The 12,274-nt window shown below is 27.9% G+C and overlaps 1 protein-coding gene across 2 annotated transcripts in view; it reads left to right on the forward strand.

Moving 5' to 3' along the window:
- LOC111635244 (myotubularin-related protein 13-like) overlaps positions 1-12,274 on the forward strand; it is a 152,489-nt gene that overhangs the window by 15,370 nt on the left and 124,845 nt on the right. For both annotated transcript variants that reach the window (XM_023380151.1, XM_023380152.1), the window contains exons 3-4: positions 5,052-5,321; positions 7,042-7,150. In XM_023380151.1, the coding sequence (XP_023235919.1) occupies positions 5,052-5,321; positions 7,042-7,150 (379 nt within the window). The remainder of the gene's footprint in view (positions 1-5,051; positions 5,322-7,041; positions 7,151-12,274) is intronic.

Genomic DNA, 12,274 nt, shown 5'->3' on the forward strand with positions numbered 1-12,274 from the left:
CGCTAACAGACTACCTATTGTTTAAAAGGCCCTCTGGTGGTGCAAGAAGACGGATTTTATAAAATCAAAAGCAGTTGAAACTGCATTTTTATGAATAAAAATTTGACAAACTATTTATCGTTTTATGACAAGCAAAACTTTTTCATCATGTTCACGGCTTTTAAGTAATGCATAAACCTTCGAGGCGCGAGGCCCTTCGGACCGCGAGGCATACGTCGTCCATGCCTTATGTCGCTCTTGGTCATAGAAATGATGTAATTTGAATATAAATTATTTATAAATACGTATGTCAAGTTATATTTTTATTATGACGCAAAATATATTTAATTAATTAAGAGTTTACGGCCACTGTGCTGGATGAGACATTGTTGAAACAAAACTATGCAAGCATAAAATTGCTATAACAGACTTATCATACAGGAAAAAACTGCAAAGTTTTGCAGTTTTTCCTGTATGATAAGTCTGGCTTTGATTAAAGCCTATTTTTCAGGGCTTTAATCAAATAGGTTTTGCAGATTTTTGTGTGGTAAATAAATCTGTTATGTTTTCTATGTTTGCAATTTTATGCTCACATAGAAGATATCAATACAACCAGGACAAGAAGCTTTTAAATCAAGTTCAATTTTGATATAGTTTAGTGCACTATGCACTGTTATTCTGTAATTATTTTTTATTTAAAATTTTTATCAATGCTTCAAATCATTCAGTATTGCAGGAAGCAAGTTTTGGAGCAGAATGTCTTATGAAGAGTTGATAGAGTTGTAGATCCTTTTTGCTTTTTTGCTTATATGTATAGCAGTGTCCTGCAAATCTGACAAAGTTCTAACATCACCTGAATTTTGCTTAAATTTTTATAGAACTTATTTCCAAATTGATTTTAATCATTTGTCTTTTTACTTTTTTTTTAAAATAAAAAACGAACAAATAATTTAAGGTTGACTTTATGCAGGAAATAAAAGTTGCGCCACATTAGATTAGTTAGTGGTAATAATCTAAAACGCCTAACTTATTTGTATCAAAGAAAAAGGAAATGAAAAATATTTTGTTTAAAAAAAATTTTTACAGTTGTCATATTTAAAAGTTGTAAATGTCAATGACATGAAAGTCAAGGAATGAAAATCAAGCATGTTTCCTATTTCACTAATTATTTTCTTTACATAATTTAATGATTTTGTATTTTTAACTGTCTAATCTTTAGTAATAACTGAACAATGATTTAAAATAAAAATTCTAAGCTCCTACTCTGTTTATATTAGTTTATACATGAATGCTGTTGTTTTAATATATTTTTTAATTAATTTATTTTGAAAATTTAATAAAATTTACAGTATATGTAGTAATGCTAGAAATTTTTTAAATGACTTTAAATATTTGTTTTTTTATTAAATTTTATTATCAAATAATATATATATTAATTATATTTAAAGTTTTATCTGTTTTAATGTTAATAACATCAAATTACCAGCTATATATTTGCTCAAAAATGTTAAGAGAAAAAATTAAATACAACTTTTTAGGGTGCAAAATATTTTTTATTAAATACTGTTGCTGTTGATTCCAATAATTTGATACCATTATTTTATTTATTTTTACTTACAGAAAAGTATCTAAACTTTTTATTTTAAAGAATTTAAATTAAGCAAAATTTTAATAAAATTAACAGAAAACAGAACATTATTTAAGTACAAAAAAATGTGGCAAAGTGCACAAAACTTTAGAATTGAAAATTGAAATTTTTACTACTGTGTTTTGGTGTTAAAATACTTGAATTAGTTTAAAACATGTAAAAGAATAAAATTATATTACAAAAGTACTTGTTATTAAAAATACAAATTCATCTTTCTTCAGGCAAAGAATAAATGGAAAAATAATTTCTTTCTATCTGTTCTTTGATGACTAAAAAGTTTTTAAGATTACCCTCAAAGACAATTATTCAAGTAATAGGACTCAAGATTGAAAGAATTATAAAACCACATCACAAAGACAAAGATGTGTGAATTATCACAGTTAGACTCTAATAGTATATGATCTTGTTAAAAATGAAAAATATCTGATGGATGATAATCATATTTCAATTCCAAAGGGAAATCAGGTTGATGTCAAATGGTAGATTGGGAGTACTTATTAGACAATTTAGTGAAATGAAGACTGAACACTGAGCACAATCTCAATTGAAACTCTTATGATGAATAAAACAGCAGTGGTNTGACATTTGCTTAAGGAAAGAAAAAAGCGACAAATGAAACTTCACGACTTTATTGCAAAAGAACAAGAATTTCAGAAAAGCCAGGACATTCGTCACAAAAAATGAACTTTACATTTCTGTGTGCATATGTTTATGTGTTATTTAACATATATTATTATACAAATTAATATAAAAATAAAATACGTGTTGTTTAGTTATTATTATAAAAATAACTTAAAATTAAAGTAAAATTTGTTTATTTTTGGTTGTGTGTTCCCCTATCCCTATTTACTCTGTTAAAATGACCTTGTTTAACGCTGTTTCACTTAGTGCTTTCTTGTCTAGGAATGCATCCCCCATGTTAAGCAGGGTCTTACTGTACCTTATTCTTTCACATTCACTGGCAGCAGTTAAATGCTATACAATAATTTTTTCTTATTCATGTGATCCTTTGCATAAACAAACTCAATTATTTACTCCATTTCTATATTAAATACTTCAAGCATTTCTAAAAGAAGAAAATTTTATTGCAGAAAAAGATTAAACATTATATAGAACTTTTCATTACTTCTACTGAATTTTATCATTTTTATTGTATTTTTCTAATTATACTTGTGTAATTAGAAATATACAATAATTAAAAATACAAAAATAATTAGATCAAGAATGATAATCAAGAGATAGAAAACTAATCAAATGAAAAAGCCAAATTCATTACTGGTCTCTAATTAAGTTAATTAAATTTACAGATATGTAATTTGGTCTATAGGTAGGTGATTAAGTTGGCATTTTGTATTAAATTAATTAATTTAGAACACTCTGGAAGAAAAGGCCAATCTGGAGCAGGTCTTGAACATGCAACTTCTTACAGTGCAGATGAATTACCAGTTATGTTACTCAGACTGCCATCTGATATTTGCTTGATTTTTTATATAATTATATACTTGTAAATTTCTTGCAGTTTTTAAAATTATATTTCTTGCTTTTTTAGTTATTACATTTTAAGATTTATGCCCAAATCATGGTATAATCCAATTTGCAACATGATCTTATATGTTTATTTAGGTATGTTAGACATGCATTTATGATATCTGGAGAATTAATTAAAAACATCATTAGTTATTGGAATGTCATCTTGTGCTTTAAATATTTTATTGTTTATTGCTATTTAATATCTGTTAATTCTCAGAATTTATCTAAATTTCTTTGTGTTTCAATGTAATACTTTGTTGCTTTTAGATAGCTTTTGCTACAAGAAATTATTTTGGACAATTAATTAATCAGACTCTGTTATAGTTTCAACTTTAATCTGTCATCTGTTTCTAAATGATTTAATTTGAAAACATATTTGCATTTCTTAGATGTGATATTTTATAAGCAACAAAATTGGAAGTTTTTTAAGATCAAAAAAGTTCTAAATCATGGATATTTTTATATAAAAATTTCATAGGTAAACAACATTTATCAGATTTTTATACAAATATATTAACTGTCTTGAGTTTGAAGAAGCATAATGATCAGTTAAGTTTTAAACTAGTTAAAGCAACTGGGTAGTATTGGATAATTAAACAAAATATTGACTCCTTGTTAAATTGTAGGACTTTGTTACTGTAAGCTGTTTTTTGTTAATTAAAATAATGAGGAATTAGTTATAATTAATTTTTAAATAGTTTTACTTTTTAATTAATTTCATTCAAATCTAAAACTATAAATCATTTTATTGGTTTGAATTAATCAAAATGAATATATTAGAAGTAAATATATTAATTCAAGCTATAAATGATTGATAAATTTTGATGATGATATAATGATGTAAAAGGGATGACTAGACAAATTATGTTTCGTTGTGTTAGAAATAATTCAGTAACAATTTTTATTATAGAAAGAACAAATTGTATTTGTTAAAAGATTATACTGAATAATATTAACCTGATTAATAAAACTTTTGTAGAGATATAGTACAAAATTCAAATTATTATAAAAAAGAACTTTTGAATTGTTAATATTGTGATAATCTTATATACCAGATGATCAAATGAAAAGGGACTTTGGAGGACTTTGGCAATGATGCAAGTTAGATTTGTGACAGCCATGCTGTTTGTCATGAGAAACACTAATTTTGAACATATTTACTATGAACAACATTCAAAACTTTAGAGTACTATAAAGTTAAAATTTGATTATTTTTATAGCATTATGAAGATCATCTGATCTCTTGAGATAAATATCTTAAAGATATTGTATGGGACTCTCTTCTAATTATGTTTGAATGTTTTTTATCTTGGATAATTTCTTGTTTATTCTTTTTGTTAAATACAGATCTTATGGATAACAATTTAAAAAAATATTTCTGAACTTAAACCTTTGTAACACAGATAATTTGGGTATTTTTATAAAAGCACATTGCCTTAATTTTTCATAACTACTATTTATATAGCTTTCCTCTATGAAAATTCTGTTCTTCAGTAAAAGGCATTCTTTAAGAAACAATTGTTTCTTAAAGAATATTTATATTCTTGTTTTAGTTTTTTAAAATTTATGATAAATGTCTTTAATAATTATTAAGGATGATCCTGTGGACGGGAATCAAATATTAGTGTTTTCTTCCAACTTAAGCATTTTTGAAACTTTATCTTCAGATAGCTTTATTTTAAATTAAAAGTGTGATGTAAAAACTTTTCAGACTGTTAGCTTTAAAAATTTTTAAGATAAAAATAGGAGATTAAAAATAATTGATGACAAATTTAATTATAGTTTATAACTCTTAAAGATATGTGATTATTATTGATATAATTATTGTTTAGTTTAAAAATAATGCAGTGCTATAAGTGTTGTGTTAAATTCATAATGAAAATTAATATTTCAGTTTTGTCAACCTCAAGGATGGTCATTGTCAACTGTTCGTCAGCAGCCAACATTTTTTGTATCAGTTTTAACAGATATAGATGCAAATCGACATTATTGTGCATGCTTGTCTTTTAATGAACCAATTGCTATCACTCCAAGTAAACCACCTGACGATGAAGGAGAGGAAGAAGTGGTAGAAAATGCAGGACTAATTCAACATCATTCATTAATGTATGCCCCAAAATGTTTAGTTCTTGTGTCAAGATTAGATTACTTCAATACTTTCAAGGTAATGACTCTTAAGTTATTTGATTACAAAGTAATTTAATTGATTAAAAGACAAATTTGAATATATAATTTAAAGCAGTTGTGAGCAACCTATACAGTCTTAATATACAGCCCCCAGGACTTTGGCAATGTAATTTTATTTTCTGTCTCATGCCATTATCCTATATTAAGTAAGCTGATATTCATGACATAGAATATTTAAATTAAACTATAATAATAATAATTACTACCTAGTGCACTGGCAGTTATGGAGTTATATTGGTACTCAGAAATCTTAAAGTCTCCAACTCCATAAGGAAAAAATTAAACTATTAAGAAAAAATAAAAAAAAACAAAGAAAAATGCATCATCTAAATTGTCCATAGGTTGCTATAACATTGGATAATAAACAATAAGACATACACATATCAACATCACAGAAAATATAAAGAAAGGGAAAATATAAATATATAATATACAGTAGAGCGTCGATTATCCGAAAGTCAATCATCCGAAAGAATTCCAGTCGGCAAATTTAAATTTTTGCCAGTGCTGTGGCGCTGCAATCTTTGGCTATGTCTTGGGCTACTCAAATATTTTACGTTTTTGATAATACTAAATTAACTTCTGAAGTATAATTTTTTATTGTTTTTATATTTTTCAATATATTTATTTTGTTCATACAAAATAAAAAAATAATTTTTAATGATACAATAGTCTTTGTTAGGCTTAACATCAACGAAAATTTAATGCGAAGCGACACGCAATGGAGAAAAATGTCAAGATGGGATAAATTAATATATTTTTTCGTGCATAATCGGTTATCCGAAACATCGATCTTCCGAACAATCCCAGTCCCCAATTGATTCGGATAATCGACGCTCTACTGTATTAGAAAATTAACCTGTTAAAATTTCATATATACTGATCCAAACTTCTCCAAGATCAAATGATTATTTATTACAAACTTTGTGTGTTGTTATACACAGACTCCCATAAGTCAAGGATTCTACACTCTAAACATGGTTTTATTAGTTTAAAGCCAACACATAATGGTATGTAATTATTTTGTAAGACATTTTTGGCATAAAATAGAAGTAAAATCTTACATATCCTAAGCAGATTTTGTTTTACAATATCTATAATAATATGACAATGAAAAATATAATTTAATTATCAACATCAAACCTTTTATTATACACTAGCAGACCTAGCCATGCGTTGCTGTGGCTCAAAATGTATCTATTGTAAATGTATAACACTCTCTGCGGGAGGGAATTTTGAAAAATCCCTTAGTGTACATTCTCTTGATGTATCCTATTAAAACGCAATCAAAAATGCAAAAAAACTGCATCTAAAATAGTATAATAGAAGCCAAGTTCTTCACAGTAAGCCTTCACAGTAAGTTCTTCACAGTGATATTACACAGATGTCCCTCTCCCCTGTGTGGGGAGAGGGACATCTATATAATATAAAAACATGTGCATATTTGAATGCAACGTTCTGTCAAAATTTGAAAGCAATCGGTGAAGAACTTTCGGAGTTTTAAGATTTTGAACAAACAAGCAGTACATTTTTATTTATATAGATTATATTTTTAAAATATAAAAAATTTTAATTTAATATATATCATATTCATGAATTTATTTTAACATTTATAAATATATGAATATTTGCAGAACTGCTTAGGAATAACATATACAGTTTATATAGACAATATGATGCCCANTGAATATTTGCAGAACTGCTTAGGAATAACATATACAGTTTATATAGACAATATGATGCCCAATATTCAAATGGAAACTTTAGTAGGAAATATATTGGGCTGCGTACAAGTCCCACCTCCTGGTAAGTGTATTTTTGATATTTTTAAGCAAATTCATTATCTTAAAGAGAAGTGATAATTTTTTAGATACAGAAGTTACTAGAATATAGAATCACATATTCTATTAGAGTATAGAAGAATCACATTGCAAAATACATTGCTAAATTTATGATATTTTTTTAATATTTAGAACATTGGGTTTTATCACTATGATTATGATATGTATAAATATAATTTTTTTTTATAAAGTTGCTATAGTTATGACATTTGTTGCTGTTTTATATCATTTAGTTTTGGAATGTTAAAATATAAACATTTAATTTTTTTATTTCAAATTTCTATTTTTGGTAATAGATAGTAATTATAAAAGTTATCTAAAAAAATTTATAATTTCAATACCAATAATTATTTATTATTTTGTGTATTTCCTTTGGAATTAGCACAAGGTTGCTGCTGAGAACAAATCATACAGGAACACTGAGTGGAAAAGGTTGGTTTATTGACACAAAAACATATGCATTTTGGGCTTAATGCCCCTTCAATCCTAAGATTATTATAGTGACCTCTGGAATAATAATCGGTCACTGTAATAATCTTAAGACTGAAGAGGGGCATTAAGCCTGAAATGAATATCCTTTTGTGTCAATAAATCAACTTTTTCCACTCAGTGTTCCTGTATGATTTGTTCTCAACAGCAACCTTGTACTAATTCCAAAGGAAATACATGTAATTGGGAGAACAGCACACAACCAAGTTCTATTATTATGTGATTTGTTTTCAAATTATGTTATATCAAATAGTTAAATATAACTAACTAATAAATATAATATTTATAAGTTAATATATAACGTTAATTTTAAAGTGATTACTGTTTCCAAATTCATTTTTTAAACTCCGAACAAAATTAAATATTTTAATCCTTTTTTTAATCTGAATATTTTAATGTAAATTATATATAATTTAGTTAACAAGATAACATTTTCTGTAATTGGTTCAATAACTAAATATAATCAAACTTGTTTACAATGGTAAAAAGAAAGTAATTTATTTGTGCCACTGTACTTTATCTTTTAATATGTTTATGTTAACCAGTTTAAATTTTAATAATACCATATATTCCAGCGTATAAGACGATCCCTGACTTTTACAGTTAAAATATAGAGTTCGGGATATACTTGACTGTTGGACATTTTTATACCAGCCTGCTCTTGTATCCTATTATTCCTTCTATGATCACGTGGATTCTGTGAGACGCCTTCTGGTGGACATTTTTGTTGCAATTTTTCCAAAATTTTTCAAACAATTTCAAAAAATATAAGTTCTCCAATTTCTTTGAAAAATGCAATAAATAACATTTTTATTGCGCACTGAGTTTACTTGGAAAAAAAGTCGAAAAAGTGCCGGTGTCTCACAGACCTTACGCGACTTTTTGGGTAGGAAAAATTTGGCAGAAAAACACACTTGCGATAATCACTATCATTGATCGTGAGCATCTTTTTTGCTATTAATTCTTTTCTTCCAATAATTTTTTTTTTGTTTCAAGAAAAAGATCGATTCTAGCCTGATTTAGAAGCGAGATGTCACAACATACTGGCCCTCCCTTGTATCCTATTACCGTACCTCCTTCTCTGCTTCTCAGATTTCGCACATGCACACCTTTGCCGTTTCACTGCAGTCCTCAGGAGTGAGATCTGAGAGGCAGAGAAAGAGGTACGGTAATAGGATACATACAAGGGCAGGCCAGACAGGTAAAAGATGTGTGTTTTTCTGGGCACAGCATCACTCTATCTCTATCCATATCCTGGGTGTCCTGACTGACTGCAGCACCTGCCCTATAAGACGACACCCGGTTTATAAGACGACTCCCGACTTTTGAGAAGATTTTCCTGGGTTAAAAAGTCGTCTTATATGCCGGAATATACGGTAATTATTTTTTACTAAATTTTTATTTTTCCAGCTGTTATGTACTAATATAACAGAGGGAAAGTATAGCAATCAGTCAAAAAATGATCCTCCAAAATTTTACATTTTTTGACTTGGGACCTTGAAGCATTGAGAAATACAAAAAAATTCAGGTGTTTTTTCTGTATGTATGGATGTTAGTGTATATATGGGGGGCATGATTTTGTTCACCCTTTTTGAAACTTAGTAACTTCTGTGCTTTTTGTCAAAATTTTCTGAAATTTTGCAGGGAGGTTTGTATATTAGGGGGATTGGTGCTATTAAATTTTGGTGGTTAAAGGTTGAGGGAGTGGGGAGATAATGGGGGTTGAATCATATCTTGAGTGGGGTCTGACTTAATGATGATTTTATTCATTATTAGCATTTACAAATTTTTATAAAACCCATCCTTATCCTTAAAATTAAGTTTTTTGCCATTTTATAATAATTAAAATTTGAAATGTTTTTAATAATAAAATATCATAATAGATGGCTACACCAAATGTTGCCGGGAAAGTTTAGCAACTCATTGCTGGATGTTTTGTTTATATAAATTAAAATTTCACAAACTTTTAAACTGATTTTAAATTTATTATTATAAAACTTAAAATCAGCTCGGAAATTAATTCTATTTAAGGAATTCTATTTAAAAGTTGAATTTTTAAGTGCATAATTGTTACACTATTATATTTGTTATGAATGATATTTTACTATTAAATCTATAACATTTTCAAAAGTATATTTTAAACATTAAGATCATAAATCAGAAAATGTCATTGCAATATCACAAATAACAAAAGACAATGGCTGTACACTAAGGATGCATTTGGAAATTTTAACCAGTGTTATGGTAACTGTTGGTAATTACTAGAGCATTTAGAAAATGCAACCTGAATAACCAACTGCATTTAAAAATCATGATTATAATGTCACCAGTTGTTCTGTGGTACTTACCATAGTAACCATGGTGACAAAACGGTTACTGCAATTCTCTTGTAATTCAAGAGAATGGCAGTAATCACAGTAACTGCTTTTTCATCGTGGTTACTGCAGTTCTCTTCAATTGTAAGATGGTGAACACATTGTATTGTTGTGATAAATGTGACTGATTTTAAAAATTTAGAGGAAATAAAACAACATTCTGTTCCCAAACATCAGCATTTTGTTTTTGCAGCACCAAGTGACCAAGAACAGAAAGCCATGTCCTAAATTTCAGATGGGGCAGGATAGCATGGTCAATGGCCAGTAAATGCTGTGAAATTATTGATTTCACAGTATAAACTAAATGAAAATAAATTTTTCTCTGATGCTTGCCCAAAAAATTCTACAAGTTCATTTTCATCTTCTGATGAACTTGTCAAATCATCATCATATGATTCTGAATCAATATTCAAGAGCAATGACAGAATTAATGATATTACCTCCTCTTGACTTTCCATCATGTTGAACACAACAAAATAACCAGCATGTTTAAAAATGTGCTAATTGCCTGGAATAACTCTCTATGACTAATGATATCAGTCATCACTACCATGGTGTTACTGGTTAAAATTTCCAAAAAGCCTAAGTGTGCCAGAGAAAGAAGGGAAAGGGGGAGGATGAGGATATAGAAAGAAGAGAAAGGAAGGTACAGTAACGTTGCATACGCCAATGTTTAATGTTGGAATGGAGTTTTTAGGCTGTGAGGCCATGGGTCTGAAAGAAAACTGAGTTGTAGCTTACATCAATAAGTAGTGCAGCTACATAAAAGCTAGACAGAGTAAAGATTTAGGCTTAAAATTATAGTGAAGGCTTAAATCTAATACTAAAATTAATACAGAATTTATAGCAACTCTATAGGAAACAGAATAACATAACTGAAACAACCATGAGAAACAGCTGAAAACTGATAACTTAAATCTAACTTATTACTAACTTAAAACTAATTATACTAACTAATTACTCAACAGGAATGCTGACAAGGACAACAACTCATACAGATAAGAACGTGCCATGACAAAGACCTAGGAGCAAGATGCGAATTATTATTATTATTGTGTTGGGTTCCGTGGGTAATACTCGGTTAAACCGGTGGCTGTGTACTATGCCGGACCAGAGTCAAGGCATAGCAACCAAAACAAAACTAAAATTAAATAAGTGTGTCAGTGTCAGTGTCAGTATTCAGGAATTTCCTAACAATGTGGCATGTATTCAATATAGTGGCCTTCTGTAGTGAGACCAGGTGGTGACCACGGGAGAGTTATTATTATTATTATTATTATTATTACCGTTATCATTATTATTTTTATTTAAGATGACAAAAGTCAACAAAATGAAGATTGTGATATCACAATGAAATTTTTCTGAAATTCTAATGTCTATGACTGTTTATTAGATGAGAAACATAGTTTTTAAATTTTGCAATTTCAGTTTATTCTGACACTAATTAGGAATTAATTGCATTTCAATTTGAAGAGGCATATCATTTCCATAATTTAGACAATTGAAGTACAGTATGTCAGATTAAATAGTGGATTTATAGCCTAATTATTTAAGGCAATTGTTTCGTAATGTCTACATTGTCTAGTATCATAGTATTTGTGTTTTCAAATTTTGATTTTAAAAATAATTCATTTTAGTAATTTTTTTCAAATTGTTTTTTGTATTGAATTTTTGCATATAAATATCTATAATGGACTTTCCATTTACTTACATTCAGAAATAAAGTTAACCTTCAATTAGATTAATTTAATTTTAGTCAGATATGCAACAAATGATGTTTCAATAAAGACTGTATACCAGGAGTACCCAATTTTTATTGGTGGAACCCTAGGGTATCACCAATAAAAATTTGTGTTTCACAATAAAATTGTATGAATATGCTAATGCAGATTCAGGATGTGAGGTGTAATTCTTCTAGTCTCAGATCAAGTTCTAGTATGACGATACGAGGACTCGATCCATGACTATGCATGTGCTAAAGTTATTTATTGCTTTTTAAACAGTGGGGACTGATTGATCGATAATGGAATGAACCAAAATCATGATATAATGTTTGACAAACAAGGTAATAGGGAAACAATAAAAACATTAAACATAAACTAAAGCTATAAAATCATTAAAACAAAATTATAACTTTAAAAAGAAAGGATCCAATATATAAATAAAAAAATACAATCATTAAATAAATAAATAAATAAATAAATATATATATATATATATATATT

Source organism: Centruroides sculpturatus, unplaced genomic scaffold (assembly GCF_000671375.1).
Source record: "Centruroides sculpturatus isolate CEXI.00-Female unplaced genomic scaffold, Cexi_2.0 scaffold811, whole genome shotgun sequence".
Lineage (NCBI taxonomy): Eukaryota > Metazoa > Arthropoda > Arachnida > Scorpiones > Buthidae > Centruroides > Centruroides sculpturatus.